General features: G+C 39.2%; 3 protein-coding genes across 3 annotated transcripts; 1 reads left to right on the top strand and 2 right to left on the bottom strand.

Annotated features, from left to right (window-relative positions):
- Positions 1 to 1910: 1910 nt before the first annotated feature.
- On the bottom strand, positions 1911 to 9039 carry LOC111331608 (uncharacterized). Its single transcript, XM_088752425.1, has 9 exons — positions 8908 to 9039; positions 8244 to 8333; positions 7985 to 8039; positions 6760 to 6905; positions 6090 to 6126; positions 5228 to 5320; positions 4523 to 4612; positions 4204 to 4320; positions 1911 to 3429 (listed from the first exon to the last, which is right to left on the bottom strand). Exons 1-9 carry the CDS (start codon positions 8944 to 8946, stop codon positions 3356 to 3358), a joined length of 741 nt encoding a protein of 246 aa, XP_088608551.1. The 5' UTR covers positions 8947 to 9039; the 3' UTR covers positions 1911 to 3355.
- A 42-nt stretch (positions 9040 to 9081) lies between these two features.
- LOC111331618 (tectonic-3) lies at positions 9082 to 19490 on the top strand. Its single transcript, XM_022936768.2, has 14 exons — positions 9082 to 9238; positions 10109 to 10220; positions 10905 to 11011; positions 11593 to 11738; positions 12770 to 12872; positions 13322 to 13440; positions 14047 to 14253; positions 14946 to 15077; positions 15557 to 15660; positions 16320 to 16460; positions 17261 to 17420; positions 17514 to 17612; positions 18079 to 18129; positions 18507 to 19490. Exons 1-14 carry the CDS (start codon positions 9106 to 9108, stop codon positions 18672 to 18674), a joined length of 1782 nt encoding a protein of 593 aa, XP_022792503.2. The 5' UTR covers positions 9082 to 9105; the 3' UTR covers positions 18675 to 19490.
- LOC111331615 (uncharacterized) lies at positions 19191 to 25701 on the bottom strand. The gene is made up of 4 exons (XM_022936764.2): positions 25611 to 25701; positions 24772 to 24987; positions 20256 to 24509; positions 19191 to 19657 (listed from the first exon to the last, which is right to left on the bottom strand). The coding sequence occupies exons 2-4, from the start codon at positions 24967 to 24969 to the stop codon at positions 19514 to 19516; spliced, it is 4596 nt and encodes a 1531-aa protein (XP_022792499.2). The 5' UTR covers positions 24970 to 24987; positions 25611 to 25701; the 3' UTR covers positions 19191 to 19513.
- Positions 25702 to 25793: the final 92 nt, after the last annotated feature.

Raw genomic sequence — 25793 nt, 5'->3', positions numbered from 1 at the left:
TGTAGTATTTGTACTAAAAGCAATTGTGGCAAGATTTCCGTATAGTCCATACTTCAGAATATTACAGCTATTCGACAAAGAAAACTTTAGACGGATGCTTCGTTTTAGAAAGTATGAGGTTAGAGGGTCCCCTATACCCCTTTGTAAACTCAGTCACAACATATTTGACCTTTTCACGCATCACGAATAATAATTATCCAAAAACTTTCTACGCAAATCTTTGCACCAATGATTCTGTAATTCCAAGAAACAAAATTAAGCACTTATCTCTATAAAAGTCCACTTAAATTGATCCGCTCTTTTAAACAATCTGTCCGCCATCTGTAAAAAGAAGCATCTCCTTCCCAATCTCCTAACAAAATAACTAGTGCAGTGGAACCTCCATTTAACGAAGTGCCATAAGAGTGGGGAAATCGGCTGGTTATATCGAGGGTTCGTTATCTCGAGGTTTTGGGGCACACATCTTACTGTAACTTTAGCCGGGCTGAAGCTGAAAAAAGACCTCACATTAGTGATATTCCTTGCTTAGTGGGCCGGGCAAGTTTACTTTTGGCTTGTGTCTTTATACCATAATAAAGGTCGGCACACACGAGGGAACTAGTCCGTGCGACTAGTCCGTGCGACAAGCCTCGGCGACAAGTCTTTGAAGGGTTTACACGAGGGGACCGGTAGCAGGGACTAGTCCCTTAAGGCGTTCACACGAGGGCACTCAATTGCACAAGAACATAGGAAAATTAAGAGGCAGAAGATGTTTCTTAGTCTGGGGCGTCACACGAAAACAATGTAAATTTGGTAACTTTTCATTGTAGCACCATTAAACATCAACGCAAATGAACTACAATTATTCAGTCGGATTATTTATGCTTTTGCGTGTTCCGTTTTTGTTTTGTTTTATTTGTTTAACTGACAGAGTCAAATAGGGTAAAAATTCCATCTAAACGGCTCCAAGACATCTGTATATGTTTACAAAACTAGAAATAGTTTTTTATTCAGAACTTCAGTTGTAAAAATATAGAATTCAGAGAAAATTCATAGAAACTGCAATGTTTACAAATCACACTGACCCGTGATTGGTTTATTTACCGTTTAGTCGCAGGGACTGGTCGCACAAACAGTTCACACGAAGGGACAAACATTAGTTTCATGCGACAAGTCCCTACGACTGGTCGCACGAATTCAAACCAGTTTGAATTCGTGCGACCAGTCGCAGGGACCAAATTTTGGTCCCTGCGACCACAGAAATGTGTAGTTCACACGAAGGGACTTATAGTCGCATGAAACTGGTCGCTGGGACTAGTCGCAGGGACTAGTCCCCTCGTGTGTGCCGACCTTAAAGCTAGCCAGTGCACCAGGTGTTCTAGTAACGTCACTTGAGTGATATTCTACAAACGCTGAGTGGGCAGTTTACTTTTGGCTTGTGTCTCTATATCACAAAGCTAGCCATGCAGTGCCCCAGGTGTTCTGATGAGTTAAATTGTATCAGCTATGGTGGAGTTCCAAAATGAGATAGTGTAAAGGACATTTCAGGTGGAATAAACCTCAGCGATAAAAAGGAACGTACGTCACTACCGGGCTGGAAATCTTAAATTTTGTGAACCTTATTACGTTTTTACCCTGAATTAAAAAAAGTCTCGAATACTGGTTTCAGCAGGCAAAAAACAAAGCTTTTCATCGCCGGGGACTGAGTTCGAAGTACTCAAGCAATACCATATTAAATAGCTGGCAGCGCCGGCGGGCAAGATGGAGCGAATCCTGTGTTTTAATAGGCTACCCGAACGGGCAAGGGCTCGGTATTACCCGCTTAAATCCTGCGCAAGGAAAAAAGTGCGTGGGGCGGACTTACAACCTTAACTTTTGTAAAATGTCGGCAACGAAGTCGCAAACAGCGGTAGAAGACATTCAAAATACAGAAAAATTAAACGACCCTCTTTAGTTTATTGTGCTATATTTAGTTTATCTTTCCCTAGTTGGCTATCTTTCCTGGCTCTCGAAATAAACAAGCCATTCTTGATTCTTATCAAAGCGAAATATGTTTGTAATATAGTAAATCCTTTATTGGCCAAGATTGCTCGGTCAAGATAGCTAGATACTAGCCTTGTTCTTTTTTTTCATTTTTATGGACCTCGACTTCGACTCGGGCATAAAACGCAAAAAAAAAAAAAACAAACAAAAAAAAAAAGGACTCGGCCAATGTCCAGCCATCTCGACCTCACGCTTGGCCAATAAGGCATATATATTGTAGCAAAAAGCCTTATTAACACTGAGTTCACATAGGACACATGCTATTTCTTCCTTAATCCTTGAGAGCCAAGCTTGGTTGGTTCTTCGAAGAGTTCTTACTTGGCTTAAACCAGGTAATATCGAATGGGGAATGTTGACAAGTTGGTGCATATTTCAATTGAGTTAACATGATGCATTTTTATATGTGCACGATCCTTCGCAGTAAAGCACTATTTGAGCAATAGTGAAAATCAGACCTGAAAAAAATTTCAGGCCTGTACGGGATTCGAACCACTGACCTCTGCGATACTAGTGCAGCGCTCTACCAATTGAGCTAACAAGCCAACTGGGAGCAGGCCATCAAATTAATTCGACATAAACCCGTAGATGATAAATCAAACAACAACAAACGTTGTACGTTTCATAACCGCAGTTCATACATATGTTTCATATGTTTGTTGTTGTTTGATTTATCATCTACGGGTTTATGTCGAATTAATTTGATGGCCTGCTCCCAGTTGGCTTGTTAGCTCAATTGGTAGAGCGCTGCACTAGTATCGCAGAGGTCAGTGGTTCGAATCCCGTACAGGCCTGAAATTTTTTTCAGGTCTGATTTTCACTATTGCTCAAATAGTGCTTTACTGCGAAGGATCGTGCACATATACGTTTCATAACCGCAGTTCATACATATGTTTCATATGTTTGTTGTTGTTTGATTTATCATCTACGGGTTTATGTCGAATTAATTTGATGGCCTGCTCCCAGTTGGCTTGTTAGCTCAATTGGTAGAGCGCTGCACTAGTATCGCAGAGGTCAGTGGTTCGAATCCCGTACAGGCCTGAAATTTTTTTCAGGTCTGATTTTCACTATTGCTCAAATAGTGCTTTACTGCGAAGGATCGTGCACATATACGTTTCATAACCGCAGTTCATACATATGTTTCATATGTTTGTTGTTGTATGATGCATTTTGTTAGTGTTAAGATACCATTTTTGGGTATTATGGCCACTATGTTCCATGACTTTGCTAAATTGTTAAGCTGAGCTTGATTTTTTTTTTAATCCTGCTGGTTGAATTCTTTTTATCATGTCACCAATTCCCACTTGGTGGTCTGGCCCATTGCAGTCTTCAAGGGTCACTTATCCATCCTTTGACGTGACTCACCCAGTTGGCTTGGGCCACACATGACATTTATAGGCACAGCTTCATCTGTTGATGAACGGAAAATGCCATAAAATCAGTCAAAAACCAATGGATCAATCAGTAATTGCCAGCCAGCTGGTCCCACAGACAGCCAATCAACTGGCAAGTCAGCCAGCCAGTCCCTCAGTCAGTAAATAAGTTTAGCCTAGTCAGCAAGTTATTCAGTCTGTCAGTCGGTCAGCCAGCCAGTCTCCTAATCAGCAAGTCAGATAGCCAGCCTTTCATTTGGCTGGCCATCTGGTCATGCATCAGGCTCGTCAGTCAGTCAGTTATTCTTTCCATCCTGAAGTCATTATTTTGGCTAGTTAGCCTATTAAATGGCTGTAATGCTAGCTGCTGAATCAGAAACATCACACGAGTCAATCTGTCAGTCAGTAAAAAAAAAAAGCCTCAGGTTAAGTCTGTTTATGAGCCAAGTGGCCCAACAGGCCAGAGCTTAACTCCGGTTTTTGTAGCATGAAGCGACAAGGAGTTTTTTGGTACCCATTTAAATGCCTGGGTAAAAAGAGGCACTGTGAGCCGGAAAGTGTCTTCAGCCTAAGAACACAACACAATGTCCCTGGCCAGAACTGGAGCCCAGACAAATTGAACCAGAGTTGAGCACACTAACCATGAGGCCACCGTGTCTTCTCATGTCAGTCAGTAGTTCAGTCAATATGATAGCCAGCCAGTCAATAAAGATGTTTCTTATTTCAGTAGTTCCTTACAAGGAATCTGAGTGCCTAGAAACAAACCTGTAAAGTTTCATCAATACATGGAGGAATTAAGAGACTTAATTACCCATTTTAGCTGGCCTTGTTAACCCCAGTTGTTCCATGATTTCTACAAACTCCTTCTTAGATTTGGTTAAGCGGGGATTATACTTCAATTCCTCTCCGACAGTTGTAGTGGTCACACCTAAAATTGAAGCAACCACCACCAATTGAGAAATTCCTTTGTGATTCCAAAAAAATAAACTAGATTCAATGAATGCATGCCTCAATGTGAAAAAGTTGATAAAATATCAAACTTAATGTTTCCCTGCTTAATGGCGCGCTCTGAACTTCCAACTAAAACTGTATTTGAACAATCTGAGCAAAATTTCAAACATTGAACCCACCATGATAATCATGTGCTGGATACAACATGTAGTCCTCTGGAAGAGAGAGGATCTGATTCCTTACAGACTCATACAGTGTCTCAGGATTCCCTAAAAGAAAGCAACGACTAGTCATTACCATAAGTATTTGCTAAAATACATTTATTACAACACAATATTGTAACTCATGTAACTGTATGTCATAATTCTTCTAAAAACCATCACGAAAACTTTCTTGAAGGTATTTTGACCTCTTCCTCCTTTTGAGTGTCGCTCACACCCTTGGTACACATTTCTACCTCGCCCAGCCTTCTGCTGCTGTACGTAAAAATCAAAGGTGGCAGCAATCTTCATGAAGAAAATATGGAGCACTTGCTGGCTAAAATCATATTCTGCCTTGCAGGATAACTACTGTAACACTAATATCAATAAAAGAAGTTCCAATTACAAAATGTAGTGCTCCCAGAATGCACAAGAGCTGAACTTATGACTTTTATATTAGATCCTTAGATGTTCTATCATTGAAAAACAGGAGACTATATAGCTGTGGGTATGGCATCAACCTGGGTGTATAATCAGAGACTGTGCCCTTCACCAATTCTACAAGATATCTTTCTTTTGAAACTTGAAACAGAGAGACTACTGGACCTTCTGGAGAAAGAAATTTTCTAGAACTGCCATTAGATCCTTTATTATTGAGGCATTCAAGTTCATAACTACATGTACCTTCTTGAAAATCAGTTCTTCCACAAGCTCTTATCAGAAGGGCATCACCAGTAAATGCCATCCTACCAGCATGATCCACATATGTCACACAACCTGCAAACCACCAACTCAATGATCTTAGTACACCTACAGATATGTCTGCTGTTAGCAATAGATACATTGCTTTACAAGAGAGTGAGTGGAGAAGCTAAAGCAGTGCTTTAATAAGCTTTCGGTTCGACTTTGTTGAGCTGCGTCATTGCTGCACTTTGCGATGGCAATTAGCAGTGACAATTATTATTATTATTGTTATTATTATTATTACTATTTTAATAAAACAATGACAAATAACATTTAAAGAACTATTATAATAACAGAGACTTAGTGGGAGGCATGGTAGCCTTATGGTTAGTGCACTAGACTCTGTATTGAGCAATCTGGGTTTGAGCCCTGGCTGAGGACATTGACATTGTGTCGTGTTCTTAGGCAAGACACTTTACTCTCACAGTGCCTCTCTTCACCCAGGTGTTTAAATGGTACCAGCAAATTTCATGCTGGGGGGTAACCCTGTGTTGGACTAGCATCCCATCAGGGGGGAGTAAAAATTCTCCTAGTGACTTCGTGCTATGGAAACTGGAGGTAAGCACAGGTCAGATGAGCCACTTGGCTTATAAAATACAGACTTTATATTTCTACCTATTGACTGAATCAAAATAAGACGTCCAATTTGAATTGCCATTGTTTTGGACTTACTAGCCTTGTCTTCACGTGGAAACACAAAAGGATTATCAAATGTGTGAGAGGCTAGTAAGTCCAGAACAATGGCAATTCAAATTGGACACCATATTTCGATTCAGTCAATAATAACTGCCTTTGAACATACCATTGGTGTGTCCTGGGGTGGAACGCACCTCAAGTACCTAGTATATTGAAAAAAAGGACAATTATGCACCGAATCAAAATATGGCATCCAATTTGAATTGCCATTATTCTGGAATCACTAGCCTCTAACACATAATAATAATAATGGAAACTTTATTTGTGTTTTTATAATAATAATAATTATAATAATAATAATATAGATCAATTTCTATGGTGCATTTCCATGTAAATGCTCTAATGCACTTTACAACACTGTGCGGGGGACACATGTGATAATCCTTTTGTGCTTCCATGTTTCAGACGAGACTAGTGAGTCCAGAACAATGGCAATTTAAATTGGACACCATATTTTGATTCAGTGTATAATGTTGGTGCATAAAGCGATTGACTTGCAACCTCTCTCTACAATATCCATACAGTATCCAGCAAACAGGTAAAGAATGGGAATGAGAAATATTCAAACTTATAAGATAAGAGTTGTTTTTTTTGATCTAACACCTAATTCTCCTGACAAGGAAATGTGTAATATTAATACCTAGAGGTGCAAATTAACTAACAGATTGTGGGAGTTACAGCAATCATTTGTCATTTTAATGAAGAATGGTTGAAGAAAAAAATCAACATTTTTACACTGAATTACCATCAAATCATCATAAATATTCCATGATTACCTGATCTCCAAAGTCAATTTTGTCACCATTATTTACAAACACATCAGCCTTAGCTCCACTAATTTTAGAGATCACACTTTTGCAGCCTGTGAGATTTTTCAGAATCCCTGTTCCTGTCACATGATCAGCATGAACATGTGTATTCACTGATGAAAAGAGATTGAAATTAACTCAAAATGACTTAAATGCATTGAATCTCATTTACAGTTCTGCAGAAGGCAGGGGAACCTGTAGAATGAAACGCACCAAAGACTTATTCACTTTTAAGTATTTTAAAAAAATGTGATACGTGTTCTGGTGTAGTGTATATGTTGTAGTTCAAATTATATCCTTGGTTTAAATTTTATTTTCCATTGTTTGAACCCTATTATCATACATTACCATAACCAAAAACAATGGAAAATAAAATTTAAACCAAGGATAAAATTGAACCACAACATATATACTTTGTACTTAATGTATACAGAAATGTACATAGTCAATCTTATTAAGTTTTCATTGTATTAATATAAATTGTTAATTCAGTAAGTTACTGCAAGGGAGTTTAACCTATTGACATCCAGTGCGCCTGTAGACGCCCATGGGGACCCACACCCTTTCTTCGCCTTGTGACGTCATCACTTTTAACCCTGGAGCACGACTTTGAGCACGTACTTGAAGAGGTTGAAAATATCTTACAAATGATACCAGAATGAGCGCAATTGAGTGAAGGAGATTGGAGAAATAGCCAAAAAACCATGTAACTTTGACCTGAAAATCTGCACGAAAATCTTGTTCCATTACCCACCTACCTTTCTGAGCATGTGCTTTGAAAATAATGAGTAGTTTCCTGAAAAATCTCGACACCAAAATGAAGCCTACTAAATTTCCAGCAAGTGAGGAGAAACTTCAGGCAAGGAGAGGGGAAACAAAGGGCAGGAGAAAGAGAGAAAAGTAACAGTCGAAAGTGGGGCATTACTTTTCAACCCAAAAATCTCGAAATTTTGCTGTCTGTGCATGCCCGAGATTTTCAGGCCGCCATTTTTCATTTGGATCGAAAGGCCGTCGAGTACGTGTATGAGCTGTCAAGGGGTTTTTGGTAAGTTTGAGCTTTTAAAACCACAACAGTGACCCGAAATCTGCTTGACTAGCTTCAAAGCACAGTTTTCCACAAAAGCTGCGGCCATTAATGGGTTAATAAACTGTTGTTATTATTATTATAAGGAACATATTTGCAATTACTAACTTGCATAAATAAGTTTAAGGTCCATTTCCTTTGTTATTCTAATGTCTCTCTCTGCCTGCAAATTAAAATGTTAATGTGAGCTTAGAAGGTGGCATGATTTTTAACCTGTAATTCAAGTCTGCCGGTCAAGAAAAAAGACAATGGGGATGATAATGAGGATGATGGCTGCAATAATGATAAAAAATTTACAGGTACATACAGAGTATTGATCCATTGAGTATAACAAGCAAAATCTATTTATAACCATCTTACCACTGACCTGAGTGTCTACAGGGTCAATAAGTACTGCCACCCTTGTCTTGGGGCATCCCAGTAAATAAGTGTAGGTAAATGACTCCAAGTCAAACAACTAAAAGAACAGATTAAATTGCAAATGGTCATCAGTGGGGAAAAACAATTATCTTACTCATTTCACAAAATAAATCCGTTATCTCTGAACAGACGATAAGAAAAACCGACTTTTCCACTAAATTGCTACATGTACCTTACACTAATCCTTGTAAAATTGTTGAGGGATGAAAACCCACAGCAAAAAAGACATGTTTGTATAATTCTCTTCGTGTGTTTGCTGGGTAACAAATTGGGACTGCTAGGAGAAGCTAAAAGCGAATCACTTGTTAGTGTTCTGACACTGAAAAGCCACTTCCCACACACACGCCCCCTATTCACCCTTTACCTCAGTTTTACGTCGTGTTGTCCACACATTTTTGTCGATATTTACAGCAGCATGAGTTCCCTGGAAATTATTAATGCATGGAAAAGAAATCCATACACCTGGATCGTTTTGATATGCGTTTGAAAATGGACATGACAAATCACAACGTAGGGAAACAAATGAAGGAAGTTTAAGAATAAGACCTTGGAACGGGGAAGCTGCAACAGACCAATTTCTCCGAGTCAATTTTGGGATTATTCCAACTTACCTGTCGAAAAATAATGCTTGTTCTATTCCTAGCCATCATGAAACGATCACGTCGAAGCTTAGTACGTCCGTAACAGCGGGAATAATGGGGGATAATTACAATATATTGCAACTTTATGCGTTATGATGAAATTTACATACCAATTGTAGCTTCGTTCCAGTCTCCACTCATTGTGTATTTTTCAGCTTTCAAAGCTCTATGGGATGCGTGTTTCTATGCAAAATGGCGGCAGATTTGTTTTGTATAACACTTTTTACGTTTCTATTCACATTACCAGCGTTGATTGGAAGTCAAAGCAACAGAACTGTGTTTTCCCCATCATCTACTTCAGGTAACTAGTTTTTTACGATATCGATTGTTATTCCTCTACGTTACGTGAATTTCGACACGATCTATGTAGTTTGAACTGCAATATGTTGATATCAGTTGCATCATGGTTTCGTACTATTAAAATATTGTTGGTGAACCATGAGTAATGTCCATGTGTGAACGTGAAAAGACTCATGCAACGTCCTATCACTACTGTGACGTAAGAAATTCCCAATCAATCACTTTTCTACTGCATTCTCTGTATTTTACCTCTCCTGGATCCGGACTGCTAGTCAATCGACATATACTAGCTAAACTTTTCGATTATGTTATTTTGACTTCATTTGAGTATGTCCTCTGATTTTTTTGTCGGAAGCTTTTCTTACAATTCAACCTTCATGCACTGTTTTTGGAAAACCTTTCATCCCACACGACAATTTCTTCTGACGTTCATTGAACGTGACGTTATTGTAGTGCAAAACTTGCCGTTGAGATATTGTTCTTGCCGATCAATATTTCGCCCTTGCAAACAATATTATTTCTTCAGACGTACATATACGAACCGTACGAGGGAGTTTATTGAGGCTTTTAGTATTGTAGTGATTTGTGGTGATTTCTCATTCTTTGACGAAAATCCTGCTATTGAGATATTGTTCTAGCCCAGCAACATTTTGCCTTTGGAAATCTGAACTCCCCTTTTTACCACCAATTAGTGTATCCTTTCTTGCATTTTGGTTGACATTGTAAAGTACCTGTAGAATGTATAACATTAAAAAATAAGTTGAGGAAAATGAATTGTGAGAGAGTTCTTACATTGATCCCAAGGCATTTAGATCAAGACTTCCAAGCAGCTATACTCCAATAGTACTTTTATCTGTTTTGATTTTGAAAGGTTGCACTTGTGATCTAACTGGTAATGGATGTGATTTGAACTGTTGTTGTGATACTGACTGCACTACTACAGATGAAGAGGCATTTACAGAATGCAAAGATAATGATGTGAAGTACGTTTGCTTTGTTTTCCTTGCTGAAAAATGACATATCCAGTGCTTTCAATAAGACCTGGCACCCGCCGGAGCTCCGGCGGCTATTCTGTTGCGAGTCGCCGGGTATATTTCACCGCGCTCAAGTCGCAGTCGCCACGCTAAGTTGCAATCAAGTCGCTCTCCGGCGGGTGTTGTACCGAGGTAGCCACCTATTTCAAATCTTATTGAAAGCACTGCATATCATGCCTTATATTTTATATTTTTTATTTAAGAAATACTGAACTTGGGATGTTGGGGGAACATGAGGAAACCTTAATATAAATCACTTTCCTTTGGTGTGTGATTCTCAAGCTTTCCTTGTGTTCTCCCAACATCTTAAGTGGTTTTATCGCGTTATAGAACCCGGAAAAATGTGTTCTATTGCTTTTACAACACCGTTGAACTAGTTGTCACTGATAAAATGCAGGCTCTATAAGCTGATAAAGCATCTGCTTGGAAACTGAATTGAGCGATCAGGCAAAGTGTATATGTTATAGATCAAAATAATGCTTGCTGTTGTTGACGTACTGTAATATATTTAATAGTTTTAAGTTGCTTTTTTTTTTAGGTGAAAAACGATATTTATCTATTTACTGTAGTTCTATTGTCCACAAAATATTGATTTGTTTTCGAGTCTTACATCCAGTTTGTGTTCCCTTGCAGCCGTGATAGCAGAGTTTGTGTTTCTGAAGAAGTTATCTTTAAGCAAAACACCAAGTTTTCAACTGAAACTACTGGGACTGGGTTGTTCTGTATCGTCAGAGACAACTGTGAGTAACTGAGATAAATTAAAGTGAACACTTTAAGAAATGCAGTGTGACATACAAACTGCTTAAATTACATATGACTTTAAAGAAACCAATGTAGAATAGAATTTAAGATGAACTGCCATTAAGCAGACAACGAAGGTGGGGCTTCTCTAAGGCTCCATCTTAACATGGACCCACAGTGGTGACCAGCATCCAGTTTCTCCCTGATAACATCACCTCTCAATCACTCATTAAGGTCAGGAGAATAAAGGAAATGATCACCAAATAAAAAAGCTCTTGATTATTAAACCAAGTCTCTTTTCAGCATGCGAGGAATTGCATAAAGAGCAATTTGAAAAATATACTGATTTTAGGGACTGTATGGGTTAAGAAAATTTGTTCTCTAGCTCATGACTACATGATTGTACATAACTTTCACTTTGCTCACTGACTACAATATAACTGTAGTTGGAACACACCTTAAAACTTTTTAAAATTGTACAAGGTGAAAGTTTATAGAATTGTAACAGTATTGTACCTTGTAATGTTGGAACAAAAGTTGCAGTTTATGTTGCCTTTCTTTAAAAATGATTGATTTGCAGATGAATCTCGAAATTTCTATAATGACGTGCAGACAGCTACTACCGGGGAGGAATTCTCCAACTTGAAGAGTCAGTCAGCTGCTCCTGCTGCGTATGATTACAGTGAACAGTCGCAAACAAGTTCTACAGGATCAACCTCCTACAAGGTAATCACGTACAGCAATGTTGTATGGAAATAAGTAAAATGTAATAAACAGTTCCCACTTTTTTCTCAATCGATTTTTTTTCCGGCCTTCAAAATGATCTTAATAAACTTTCCGACACTTTAAAACGTAATTCTTTTCCTCCACATATTATTAACAGAACTTTCAAGTGGTATCTTGACGGGTCCTCCTCTCAAAATAGCTGGAACATTGATGACAATAATACATGTTACTTTAAACTCCCTTTTGTCGGCTCTTATTCTAAAATAGCGAACCTTAAACTCTGACAACTCACTAAGCGCCTTTGCAAATCAGACCTTAATATCAAACTAGTTTTCACTTCTTTTAAAATTAAAAACATGTTCAGTGTTAAAGATCGTACTCCTGATGCTCTAAAATCCATGGTAGTTTACCAATTTTCTTGTGCGGGTTGTAATTCTCGTTATATTGGTGAAACTAGTCACCACTTCTCTACTAGGATAAAGGAGCATACGGAAAGCGATAAAAACTCACATATTTTTAAGCATTTCAACACATCTCCTTCTTGTAAGAACAAATACTCCCTTTCTTGCTTTAGTATTCTGGATTCTGCTAACAACTCAATTAATTTAAAACTCAAAGAACCGTTTTATTTAAATAAGACCAAACCTGAACTTAACAAACAATTACAGCATTATGACACCTTTCTAGCATTTTAGTTCACACCTTTGATGTTTGGTGTCATGTTGCAATTAGTACCCGCTTTTGTATTCATAACTGTAACTATTTTATTCATCTACTTGTATGTTATATAATTATTCACGTTCAGTTACTCATTGATTGAAGATGGTATAAGCATGCCAAAACATGTCTCTCAAAAAAGTTGTCTATTTTCACAATATTTATCATACTATATAATGCTACTACTACGACCCTATTTGCTTCTCTTATACATTTTCACAAGAAATGTCTGTTGAGACACATGATGTTTAATACAGAGTGTAAGACATCATTGTGGTACTGACATCTGCAATGCACCTTAATACTTTCGACAGGTGGGTGACCCAATCATTCTTCAGTTTAGCAATGGTGCTAAAGGATTCCTTGCTCTGCCAAAACCCTTGCTTGGAGAAGAATGTGATGACAGGAGTGCTGCAGGTACGTGTATGGAAGAAAATGAAAAAATGGTGCAATCTTAGTGACCTTTTATTGGAAGAAAAATATCTTTAATTACCTGAGTTTATCCTCAGCTGGCCTCTGTTCTAGGAACCAGTCAGGAATGGTTCTACTCCTGCACAGGAAGAATGAGATGCTAGTATGTTACAGGCATGTTTGCCTTGAATTTCAGCGAAGCAAATCTTTATGATGGCTTTCCAATATTAAGGAAAAGAGGATTCATTTACTTCTTTTGCTGTTACACTGAACTTTGCTCTAGCCCTAGGACACAGAATGATAGCCCTACCCAAGGCTTAAACTATGACCTTAATTCCTTAATTGATCAGGTTTTCAGGATGTTATAACCATCAAACCACTTCATCTTGTGCAAATTTGTTTTCTCTACTTCAATGAATGTTGTGTTATGGCACTGATTTTTGTCTGTCCTATAGGATATCGTCAGGATGCTAGTACAGAATGCACCAGAACCATTGCAGACCTTTCTACAGAATGTGAATCCAATCCAATACTAAGTGCAAGAAGTTATTTTACAGGCTTTGAGGTTGTCAAGGTAAATAGTCTTGTGCGTGAACTGTAACTGATATCCTAATGAAAAATTTAGCCTGCAGGGCTAAAATGCATATGACTTCTGGCTCTCATTTGTCAGTCCCAATCACTTGCACTGAGTTAATCTGGGGGCTTACTTCACACTCATCAACTACAGCAGTTTAGTAATGACTTACAAATTTAAGCTGTGCTTCCCCATAAAGAGAGAACATGCCTCCTAGTAATCAAGTTTCAGGTCTGCACCTGTAATGTAAAGAAAAAGTTTTTCTGCTCGGATTTATAGCCCAAAAGCAAAATACCTGAGCTGTAAATCCAAGTGAAAAAAATGATGGTTCAGTAACTTAAAGTACAGACTGAGAAAACAAAGTCATGGTTGGTAAGATATTTTTTACATCGCTTTGTTTGATTTTAATTCAAACAGACTTTTGTATTCAGTGGGCTGGTTAGTGAAATACAGTTCACTAAGTTGGCCTTAAACATAGCCACGTACTAATCAATAATTGATAAGATTCTAGTCATTTATGAAATAAACTAGCAATCATAACCTGTCATACTGCAATGCCTTATTTTGAACTGCGTTGACTGGCTAATAAAATGTTTGTGCTTACAGAATCCTGCCATAGTCCCTTCAAATAGTACCATCTCCAACTCAACCAGTAACTCAACTAGCTCTGTCAGAAACTCTGTAGCAGTAGAAGTCAAGCAGCCTATTTTATGTAAAACAAGCCTTGGTATACCAATCCAGTGCTCCTTCACTGAACCACCACATCCCACCTTAGATGCACAAAACAAGACATGTAATGATGTTACCTTAGAGGTGAGCAAAATTAACAAAATGATAGTAGAATCTCTATAATTGTAATAAGCACTTGAGCTGGATCACTCATTGTGCATATCAGTTACAAACACTGTCACAACACTGTATTCGAACTCCTACACAAACTCTGTATTTATGTGGTTCTGTAAGTTGCTGTCACTACTCCAAGGGTGACAATTTTTGAGTAAACCAAACTTTCTCCTTACAGACACTTTCTTAGGCAACCACTTTCCTTATCAAGCACTTTGTAAATTACTCTTTTGTTTGTCAGTTAAATAGAGGTTCAAAACTTCTTCTTTGACTGAATACTAGTCCACTTGTTTGGGGGACAACAACCTCTTTTCAGGTCGGTGATTCAACCGATTATTTTATGTGTAAAAACAATTACTGACTCAACTATCCACAGTTTAAAGAAAACTTTTGCATTACTTGGCAGTCATTACAAAAATCAGTATTTACAGGAAAAATATAGCTTGTTTGGTTGGTGAGGTTTTGGGTACTCTAAGGATTATTATTAAGCACAATGGAGAACTGCCTACCAGAGTTTGATTCTCAACACTTTTGCTTTTGTTTTATTTTAATTTTTGAGAATGAAATAACGGTAATATACGTAAATTGTGGATCCAATCCATATTAGGCATATTTATTCTTTTATATAGTTTATTACTATTATTATTACTTGTTATTTTTAGGTGTCATACACCTTATCTTATTCCAATGACTCTACTGACATTGTATCAGTGATGGCTGAGTTTGTATTGGGAAGCATCACAGCAAAAGATGGGGTGGCCCTGAGGCAGAAAGTTTCAGTCAGGTTTCTAAAGGTAGGGTGAGCATTCATCTTTCAGGGAAGGCAAACTTTACCAGATTTTTTTTTTTTTTTGTATACTTTATTATTTGCTTCAGTTAATAGTTTGAACCTTGGATAACATTTAATACTGTAATCTAATCGTTTAGGTGAGAGTGGTCTTGAGAAAGACCGTTGTTAGTAGTAGTGACTGTCACGTTTTGACAACCTGAGCGAAAGTCGTCATTAACTCGCTGACAACCATTGACCAAAGGTGTCAGCAAGTTCACTGATGGTGTCAGCCCAGTTACTCTGTGATGATAACCTCTGCCTAGGTTGTCAAAACTACAGAATACACGGCAAAATTATTTCTCTCTAGTTTACTCCAATCGAGATTTGAAATTGCGTAAATTTTGTTGGAATTTGATTCTTAGGCGTACATGTCTTTTCTTTTAATATGATTTCAATAAATTAAATTTTGACTGAACATACCGTTATTTCATGTAAATTTCGTAGGCTGGAAGTGACGACAACACCTTCAGAAGATCAGGCAATCCAGGCTACATTCTTGGAGAGCCTCTCGTTGCAGGAAATCTGACCACAAAATTTAATGGTGACAAGTATCCTTTTTTTTCTCTTTCTATGATCTCTCTTTAGCAGGGGGACCAAATACAACACATCTTGTCAATGGACAATTCAAGGGTCACGGAGTTCTCCCAGTTAGGTCGAAACTACGGCCCTCTTGCTAATATGTTGTGGTTTGAATGCTTTATCAATGTACCCCGGTATAATCTCATGTTGTCGAAAGTATACACAACACATAGCTGCAAAAATGCTTGTCTCTGAGACGCTTGACCCAATTTAGGTTCAAACGATTTCAGGTGTCATGGTCGTGTGCGTTCGATGCCCCCCACCCACCCACCCCCTACCCCCCTACCCCCTACCCCCTACCCCCTACCCCCCACGATTGTGTTATAAAAGATGTCTATGTTGATTGTGGTATTGACGGTACTGCGAGTATTCTGGCGACTAAAAGACTAAAAGTTAATAGCAGTCGAAATTTAGCGATCCTCAATTCTTTCCAACTGGTTGTGGGCGTTTGGTTTCGATTTAAAGCATCTGCGATATAGACGAAAGTCAACAATGGCTCAAGTTTTTTGTGTCTGGTGATTGATATCGCTACGTAATGTTTTGCCTCTGGTGACGCAGAAAAACTGCTTTTGATCTTTTCGTGTTTAAGTGGGCATATATGTCGTGGATTTTCCTTGACATGTGGTAGAGAGGCGATCGCTCTGAACAGCGATCGTAACACTTGGCTGACGATCATCAGTCCTTCAGCGGGTGGAACTTGCTGCAGTAACTGCACTGATCGTACCTCAGTAACATTTGGAGTGGACATGCGTACTGGCTGCACTATCAGGTCATTTTATGATGCCTTCTGTTTGCTATAAAGATTTACATCCTTCTTTTTCTGTTCTAGTTGTAGGCTCAGAATCTCTGTGCCATCTACCGATTATGGCCGGTATACATATCACTTCTTGAATCAGAGGCGCGAAATCTGTATCCCAGGTACTGGGGATGTTTGGGATTTCGGAAGAGGACTTGACAACCGAATCTTTCCGCGGAATTTCCAAAAGTTTTCTGATTTGTAATAATATTAAGAAATTCATCTTCAGTGAACTCGTTTAAAAAATCAGAGGTTTGTGGGAAAGTAAAATTATTACTGTGTATTAATTTTGTTGATGTGTGGAGCACAATCACAGGTAACTTTGTGACACGTTGAACTGAAAAAAGTGCTTTGTGCTTTTCCTAGGCGCTGTAGATATGGATCTTTTTCTTCTGCAGGGTTTAATTTAAATATAAAATGCTTCAGCTAGTGATTCTCAAGTGATTTCTTGATGTCAAAACTCGCCAGAAGTAGTTACATTGTGCTGCCGGTCGTCGCACATGTGTCTTATACTTCTGCACCAAAATTCCATATTGAATCAGTTTTCAACGAAGAATATTTTTGTCAAATTTATCAACGAGGTTCAAGTTGATATGTGACTGAGGTTTTCGACTGCAGGCGTGAACATTAGCGGGTACAGCTCGTATAATTATCATAGGTATTTGACATGATTCTGTGACGGAGGAAAGGTAAGTTTGGGAGGAAATTTTTGCAGAAGGTAGCATTAGTGTCGATGGATCTTAATGACGTACTTTATATCGTTTTATTTCCAGCATCCCTCAGGGATCACAGTTGCAGTGCAAGTTGCTTCAAGAAACGGCGTACAACACATTGTTAGGAGACCAACCCACTCATGTGGCCTCTTTCGGAAACTCAGACGTGAACAGTGTGGGAGACTGGGTCGAGATTCTTAACACCAGGCCCTCGGACGAGGTAGAGTGAACAACGTTATTTACCGTCACTGGTGTTGTTGTCATTGATTCTGTTTGAGATGATTTATTCCCTTTGCTAACTTTCCACCTTCAGCCTGTACAAGGAGACAGTGAGTGTCGGAACATGAGATTGGGACTTCACATCGAGGTTTTGTTTGCAAATTTTGGTTTCCTAGCCAAGCCTCAACCGCGGGTAAGAAATGTTTTGTATATATTTGCCGACCATCTTTTTCGAGCTTGCGAATACAACCAACGGGAGACGCTATATTTGCAAGATACTGTTATCTATTTTTCACTATGCATCATAGGCTACAGGTTATTTAAAACAGTTTGTTCCACGATGTTACACCCAAAGTACCCATTTGTGGTGATGATACGACCGCCCAAAGGCTCCTTTGTATTCTGAGCTAAAACCGATTCATGCGATATTAAGGATGTGTTCTTCTCGAAAGCGTCGCAAAACTGGTACAATGTGATGTCTCATCAGACCTTTAATATTTGCCTCCGGTACTTGGGCATTCTTGCTCCGTTTTGATGCGACAAAGACAAATAAACTCGGTAGGTGTAACGTCAACACCAGAATGGGGATTTACTGTGGAGAAACTCACGGCCGGGGAAAGATAGTATAGATTGCAACTTTGTCTTGGTTTTGTTTTCAGGTCGTGGGAGTTATGTATAAGTATGACGAACCGAAAGATATACAGTATCAGGTAAGATCGCTGTCCTCTAATTGTTTTCAAATCTGTAAGTACAAATTAATTTATTGAGGAATTGATGGAATAACCGAGTAAATGACCGAGAAAGATGGTTAGCTGAAAAAATTATGTACCATTAGGTTTTAGAAGGTAGATTGCAGTTTATACATTTAAACTGCCTGAAGCGTGGGCAAACGTAAGGTATCAAGTCGCCATTACTTTTAGTTTACTGAAATCTGATTCGTTGAGAAAATGACGCGAGTTTTGAGGACTAATCACGAAGGAAGACAAATCGAAGCAATCCCAGATTACTTTCGGCACTCAATTGAAATTTTACATCAAGGCTTTCAGAGCATCAAACCTTTATGTCATCTTGCAATTTTCTTCTGCAGTGCAGCGGAATAAACTGTCAACCTGGTAGCTCCAGCCTCGAGCAAAAAGTGGAGGTCGTCTCTTCAGTCGGCTTCGTTGATGTCTCCAATCGACCAGAACCGCAAGTGAAACCTCTACCTACATTTGAAGCCAAAGCAGCGTCCGATTTCTTTTTTCCCTTCTTTTGACCCGATCGCTTTACTGTCTAACCAACCTTGTTAGAATAACTCGTAGGCCGAAACGGAGTTTCGTCGAAGTCGTCTGAAGTGAATTTCATTGCGACTGTCTCGAGCTTGTGGATTGTTTCAGCGTTCACGACGAGTGTTCGGGGATTCCCACCAAAAGACCAGCGTCTCAGAGGTTGCATGGCAACGGAGAGACAAATCTGATGAACGGCTCAGTTTGTAGCTCAGTCAAGTCTAACTAACAGGAGTCTACGGTGAGTGGAAGGTATCATGGAAGGAAAAAATAGTTATTTTTTTCTTGAAAACAAGGATTCAGTTGGTGCGACAAGCTGGTTCGAAACAGTAGGGAAACGATGTGCCAGGACTTACCACATGCTCGACAAATCAGTATAATAAACGTGACGGATTGGGGGGGAAGAGGAAGCGGTAAATCAGACGTTAACATTGGAAACAAAACTGAAATGCAGAGAACATGTTGAAGTGTATTTGCCGACTGGTTTTGTGGGACATCACCAGGTCTGATCAGTAGCAAAAGTTTTATTTATTGAAATGCAAACTTCAAGTGACTGAAGTTACACTGCTGTATTGTAATTACTGCAAGGTTTGTTGTTCACACCTGACTACATTTTCTTCCCAAGAAAAGGTTTGCACCTAAGCGTATATCATTTTAATTACAAGGACAATTTGTAAACGTGTGTTAAAAGAAATACGTCGCATCCTCTGCATCTCTTTGTAAAACGGTAAAATGGATTTAATCCGCGACAACTGTTGCTTAACAATAGTGAAAATGAAAATAAAAAGTAATTTACTCAAATACAAGTGTTTGCGGTTAGAAATTTTGGCTAAATGTAATTGCTTGGATCATCCTCTGTCGTTTCACTGGCCTCAGTGATGAATGTCACTGGTAAAACGGGAACCTTTGCCTCCATTGATGATTTGCCAGGATTATTGTTGTATTCCCGTGTGGGAGTTCCGGCTAGATTTCGCTAGGAAGGAAGCGGATGCTATAAATAACACTAACACGGATACGGCAAGAACTGAAGGGGAAAAAAAACAGGAAAGACCATACTCTTAAGACAAATATCAGTCAAATGCTCACTGCGCAGGATTATAGCGTGTCAGTATTGTCCGCATTTAGTTTTAATTTGTTGGGGTTCGTAGTTGAATTGTATCATGATCAAAATATTGTACTTAGTAGATGTTCGCTTAAAACCAGAGTTTGAAAACAGAATGCCTAAAACTAATCTCAAGGCAAAGACGCTCGTCCCTCACTAGAAGCCTCTGATTCCCAAAGTACATTTTAGCGGAGGCTTGGTAAATTTGTAAAGTTATTATGTTATATTATTATGTTATATTTAACACTGAATTATTCCACAAGCGCGCGTTGGATATGAGATGATAGATAGCCAACGAGGCGCGTAGCGCCGAGTTGGCCATAATCATCTCATATCCAACCAGCGCAAGTGGAATAATGGCTCATATACCATAATGGCTAAGCCAATATAAAGTCTTGAATTGCATTATCCAATGATCCAGTTTTTAATAATATTTGTTATTTTTAAAGTATATTATTTTATGACTAACCTCCTGCTCCTTATTTGTCTTCAGTCGATCCTTTTGCCCTTCCATGACAGAGATCTTAACAATCTGTTGCATTTTTTCTTCAAGGTCAAGTCTTCGCCTAACTTCCTCCTCAAGAGAAATCCTCAAGTCGCGGACCCTTTCGGTCAGTCGACTCCGTTCTTCGGTGAAGGACTCCGAATTGACCATCATCTTTCGTTCTTTTTCTTGGAGCTCCTGTTCTAGTTTCTCTTTTGTATTTTCTAGCAGGAATACTTTTGTGACCAGGTTGTTTCCTTCCTGCTGGTGTCGTTTCAAGTCTTTTGCTGTGGCAGCGAATTCGTTTCTTATCTTCATGATGTTCTTATCAGCCTCGGATCTTTCCTTGCTCAGCTCAGTCTGTAAGTCATCATTAACTTTTTGAAGACAAGAAATTTTTGTCTCGAGAACCACGCGCATTTCTTCCAAGCAAGCAAGACCTTCTTGTCTATCTTCTAGCTTCTCATGCAGTTGTTTAATCTTCTCCTCAGCTCCTTTGAGAGACTCTTCTAGACCGCTCTTACAACGTTGAAGCTCCTCGCATAATGTACTCTCCTCACTAAGTTGCTTATGCAACCAGCTGTTCTCTTCTTGTAAGTGTTGGCTTTCTCTTTCAAAGTGTTCTTGCATTCGTTGGCATTTTCGTTTCCATCCTTCCAATTCCCGCTTAACTTCAGCTTTCTTTGTAGTTGGTGATAACCCGTCCACGCCAAATCGTAGCTTCAATAAATCTATTTCTTCCTGAAGCCGGCTGTTCTCAGTCATCAAGACATCTTCTGACTCTTTATACTGCTCTAGAGTTTCTTCTTTCCCCTTCAAAGTAACCTTTAGCTCAGCATAACGTTCAAAGAATTTTTCAGCATCTCCATTAGCTTTTACCCTGTCCATAAGAGCGGCCTCTCTCAGGGTGTTCTGTCTTTCTTGGAAAATCTTCAGTTGACCATTCAAGTACGTAATCCTTTCTCCTGCCCTGTGAAGCTCTTCATGGACATCACGATCGATCAAGCCCTTCAGATATTCGTTATCTTTTCGAACGCTACTGAGCTCTTCCACTAGTTCAGCTGACTTCTGATTTAGCCTAATAACCTCTTCAGAACTACAATGTTCAAGGTCTGTAAGGACGTCTTTCAAAATTGTCCGCACTTCGTGTTTTCCCATCTGAGGCAAAACTATATCCGTGTTAAGGTTGTTGATCAGTAAAAGGGGTTCAGGTTGTAATAAACTTTTTTCCTTAGACTCGATAACTTTCTGCAGAGATTCCCTTAATTGCCTGGCTTCTTCAGTGATTATTTCTTTCAGTGTAGCGTCATCTTGTAACTGTTCTCTGAGCGTCGCCACTGTTAGCATCAAATCGGCGTTTTCCTTCTCTGCTTTTCCAGACGACGACTCAAATTTTCGCAGCTCCTTATCCTTCTTTTTGGAAATCTCAAGTAAGGACTGAATGTCCTTATTTATCATCGTGTAAGCACTTCTGGTCTTGTTATGAATTGCCTCTAAGGCCTTCTTCATTTCCACGCTCTCACGAACATTTCTCGTTGTTTCTTCGCGCAGTTGATTTGTGATGTTTCCATGAGTCTGCAATTGAGATCTTTCCCTTTGCAGCTCGTCACTCAGAGACGCTACTTCTTGCTGGAGTTCATCCTTATCACGTTGGACTGCCATTAAAATACTTCGTAATCGTTGTTCACATTCAGCCATTGCAGATGTATCACCCACTGCCTCGTTTTCTTTACCTACCGTTTCTCGGCCTTCTTCCATGTCTCCATTTTTGTTTGCTTTTAGATTTAGAGAGTACGAGCTTAAACGTTTGCTTATGGCTTTAGGTATTATCCTTCTTCTCGCCAGCCCTTTGCCTTTCTGCCTTCTTACAACACTTTGCAAATCAGAGGAGCTTGGAGAGGCTGATCTAGACGCTGCGCAACTTGCACTGTCTTCACCGATCATTGGCAGTTGGGATATGGTGGATTGTTCATCAAAGCCTCTGCCTTCCTTTGATGCGAACTCAGATTTCTCGTTTGACGTAATCACTGAAATTTCAAGTTCCTTTTTATCCCTCATCTCTTCGACAAGATCATCTTTAAGAGCACGCGACAATGTTTTCAACCTACGGTTATTTTTTATCAAGGTACTTGACCTTTCTTTGTAGGCGTCCACTTCTCCTTTGAGAATACTGTTTTCTTCACAAAGTGCTTCGATTCGTGCAGCATACTCTTGTAAGTCTCTAGCATTTCTCTCAAGAGTATATTCAACAAGTCTCTCCAGTTCTTTGAAACTATCGTCAAGTGATGCTCGATGCTCATCTGCTGTGTGAACAGTTGTTTCTTGCCTAGCCTCCTCTATATTTTCCTCGTTCTTACATGAGGTTTTCATCTGAATAACTTCTCCCAAGGCTTGCTGCAGGGACGACTGCAAATATTGCTCGGTCTCCTTCGCATTTTTTAGGTTTTTCTTATCAATTTGGCGTTCTTGCATTACTGTTTCGAGCTTTAATTCCAAGCTTTTGATTTTCTCTTGCAAAACTGCTATGGCTGACTCATGCGACTGAGCTTCTTGCTTCCTTGTTTTTATTTCGTCGTAAAGTTCTCGTGCAGTGAGATACAGCTTCTCTTCCTTTTTCTTCCCTTGCTCAAGTAACCCTTTCAGTGATTTTTCGCCTTCTTCGAGAGAATTAATATAAATTTCTGACCTTTTGATGTCTTCCTTCAGTAGATCACAGTATTCTTGGAGGTCGCTCTTGTCTTGTTTTGCTTTATGCAAACTTTCCTGAAGGTCTTTTACTTCATCCCAAAGTGTGGCCAGTTCCTTTTCACTTTTCCTTTGGTAATCCTCAAGTGCTCGTTCCTTACTTCTCAAAAGTTTTTTTAAAACCTCGTCCGTGCATTTACCTCTGCTCTCACAACCTTCTCTCTCAGCTTTGAGCTGCTCTTTTTTCTTTTCAGTTTCTTGAAGTTGCTCTTTCAGAATTTCTAGTTCTATGTCCTTGTCCTCGATAGCCTTGCTCAACGAGAACTTAGTCTCTTCGATCTTTGCGTTTTTCTTTTCGAGTTCTTCTGAAATTTCTCCATGGTCCTCTCTAACTTTTTCAAGGAGCGCTCTCAGATCGACTATTTTCTTTTCCAGAGAGGCTTTAACTCGAGAAAGCTCTTCATTTTCTTGTGTAGTACACCTGTTACTGGAGAGGACGTCCTCGATTTTGTTCAATATAACGTCCGTTGCCTTGGTACTTGAGGTAATTCCTTGTGTCCGTGTTGTTTGATTTTCTCCCTTCTCCTGGACACAGAATTTGACCCAAAGACGATGTATCTTACCCTGGGTAAAGCAGTGAGCTTCCTCTACTTCTTGTAAATGGCTAAGTTGTCGGGCATTTTGCTCTTGTAAATCAACTATCTTTGCATTTTGTTGATAAAAAGACTGTGCAATGTTGTTCAGAAGTACCATGGTCTCTTCTTCCTCATCGAATCCATTCTTAAGGTCACAACCAGCATTTACTTTTTGCCACAGATCTGCGATGTGTGCTGTAAAGCTTTCCAAAGCCATTCTTAGATCGTGGTTTTGTTGCTGTAAATCGATCATCGTCACCTCCGCGCTAGTGTCATCCTCCAAGCTTTCTCCACTGTCGTTTCGTTCCTCAGAACTGCTTATATCTGAGCTTTCTCCCACTATAGAGTAAGGTGACAGATTAAGAGCAGTAGCCCTTTCCTTAGGTTCATTGCAATTTGACAAGACACCCGTGATTTGACCTATGTGACTTGCACTCGTTTTTTTTCGAGATTTCCGAGTATTCTGAAGTTCTAATGATTTGTGGTGGAGCTTCTGGTTTTCCCTCTCCGTCTCTCTCTTCACCCTGCATAGCTGCTGATTTAGATTTACAAGCTGTTCTTGTAACTCTTCTTTCTGGGTTTTCAAAGACTGAACCAGACTTTCAAGTTCCTCAGAATGTTCCGATTCCTGCCTCAAATCATCAATCAAGCATCTCTCCCGCTCTAAGGAAGTCTGTCTTTGGTTGTGCAACTCAGCTTCCTTAACCCAGAGTTTTTGTAAGGCAGTCTGAACGCCACGCTCTAGTTCTTCCTTCGCTGAAGTAATTTCTTGAAGTTCTTGAAATTTGTCTTCGACCAATCTCTGTAACTTACCAAGATTGCGATGGTAGTTTGACTCTTTAAAATCCATTTCCAACCTGGGCATGGAATTTTCTCTGTAGTCATTACCAGTTTTTCTGCTCTCCTCATCCATAAATCCCTGCAAAAATTACTTAAACGTCAGCGGTATAAAATTTCAATTTGTTTCCTATCAAAATTATGATAAACATTTTGCGCCACCATTACCTTGTTCGGTTGTCAGACCATTTCGCCGCAGTAATTACTAGATCGCATAGATGGCCATGGGGAAGGGAGAGTCCATGTATTGCTTTATGAATTATGAGTAAAACCCGAAAAGGTAGTGACAAAAATCTGCTGGTAACCACTGTAATTAGGAAGGATTATAGAAATAATGACTTTACCTGGTAACGGGGGCCATCTTCGCCTAGTTCATCTACTCTCTTGATTTCCAGTTCATCCCCTTCAATGTCCTCAGGGGAATTGAAAGGCTGAAGAAAACAGTCATAATTGTTAAAATCAGCTACGAGGGAGATCGCGGTATCTAAATCCTCCGCCTCGTTTTGTTCTTCGTGTTCACACGAGTGTGTAACATCGTCCATTTTCACATTTTAACTCCGCTAAATGGGAAAAGATGATTAAAGGAAATAAATAAATAAATAAAGGGTTAAGAGGCTAAGACGAGGGGCTCCCACAAGGCAAAAGAACTTATTTGTAGGACTAAAGTCCTCTCACCTGGATGACAAGATCTAAACAGTTAACCCTTGACCCCCTAAATGTGACTAACATCTAATTTCTCCTTACATTATCACGCTGAATCAAACATTAAGGTCTGGAGAATAACGGAAATGATCACCAAATAAAGAAGCTCTTGATTGTTAAATAAATTCTCCTTGTTTGCAGCTCAAGAAATGTTATGAGAACAGTATGGAGAATATGCCTACTGATGTCGTAGTGTAAAGGGTTTAAATCAATACTCTCGAGTTCAAACCATCTTCTGTACCATTTTAGCTCGTTAAGCTACAGTAATGACTTTACAAGTACCAGTAATCAGCTGAATATCGGTGACCACTGTAAGTTAGGACAACCTCAGGCTCATATATATGTAGCTAAGGATAAGAGCGTTTTCTTCTCCCGAGGAGTTTTTGCAAAAATTTGCCCGAAATCGTTGACCATTATCTTCTGGTTTTGAAGACGCAGCCGCGAAAAATATCTTAACCTCTTTTTCGACAAGGAATTTTACCTGTATTCGCAATCCTCAATGATATAAATCGCGGGTGAATGTCAATGAAACTTTCCTTTATCAGGACGCTCAAATCAGCCTTGACGTCCTTTTCCGCCTTTGTGACGAAGTAGATTCCAGTCCCTCGAGCGGTTTGTCACCGGAGAAACCAGCTCCCGCGCGCAATATTCAAATGACGTCTTC

This window comes from Stylophora pistillata, chromosome 3 (assembly GCF_964205215.1).
Source record: "Stylophora pistillata chromosome 3, jaStyPist1.2, whole genome shotgun sequence".
Classification (NCBI taxonomy): domain Eukaryota; kingdom Metazoa; phylum Cnidaria; class Anthozoa; order Scleractinia; family Pocilloporidae; genus Stylophora; species Stylophora pistillata.
The sequence above is the reverse complement of the archived record's forward strand: the minus strand, read 5'-3'. Positions and strand labels throughout refer to the sequence as shown.

Coding starts and splice junctions, on each gene's coding strand:
- LOC111331608 (XM_088752425.1), bottom strand. CDS start 8,946: ATGATGGCTAGGAATAGAACAAGCATTATTTTTCGACAG. Junction 6,127..6,759: donor AAATTGACTTTGGAGATCAG/GTAATCATGGAA, acceptor TCAATATACTAG/GTACTTGAGGTGCGTTCCAC. Junction 4,321..4,522: donor TCCAGCACATGATTATCATG/GTGGGTTCAATG, acceptor CTTCAATTTTAG/GTGTGACCACTACAACTGTC.
- LOC111331618 (XM_022936768.2), top strand. CDS start 9,106: ATGGGATGCGTGTTTCTATGCAAAATGGCGGCAGATTTGTTTTGTATA. Junction 13,441..14,046: donor CAGGCTTTGAGGTTGTCAAG/GTAAATAGTCTT, acceptor TTGTGCTTACAG/AATCCTGCCATAGTCCCTTC. Junction 17,421..17,513: donor ACACCAGGCCCTCGGACGAG/GTAGAGTGAACA, acceptor TTCCACCTTCAG/CCTGTACAAGGAGACAGTGA.
- LOC111331615 (XM_022936764.2), bottom strand. CDS start 24,969: ATGGACGATGTTACACACTCGTGTGAACACGAAGAACAAAACGAGGCG. Junction 24,510..24,771: donor AAGATGGCCCCCGTTACCAG/GTAAAGTCATTA, acceptor TAATTTTTGCAG/GGATTTATGGATGAGGAGAG. Junction 19,658..20,255: donor AGACAAATAAGGAGCAGGAG/GTTAGTCATAAA, acceptor CTTCCTTCCTAG/CGAAATCTAGCCGGAACTCC.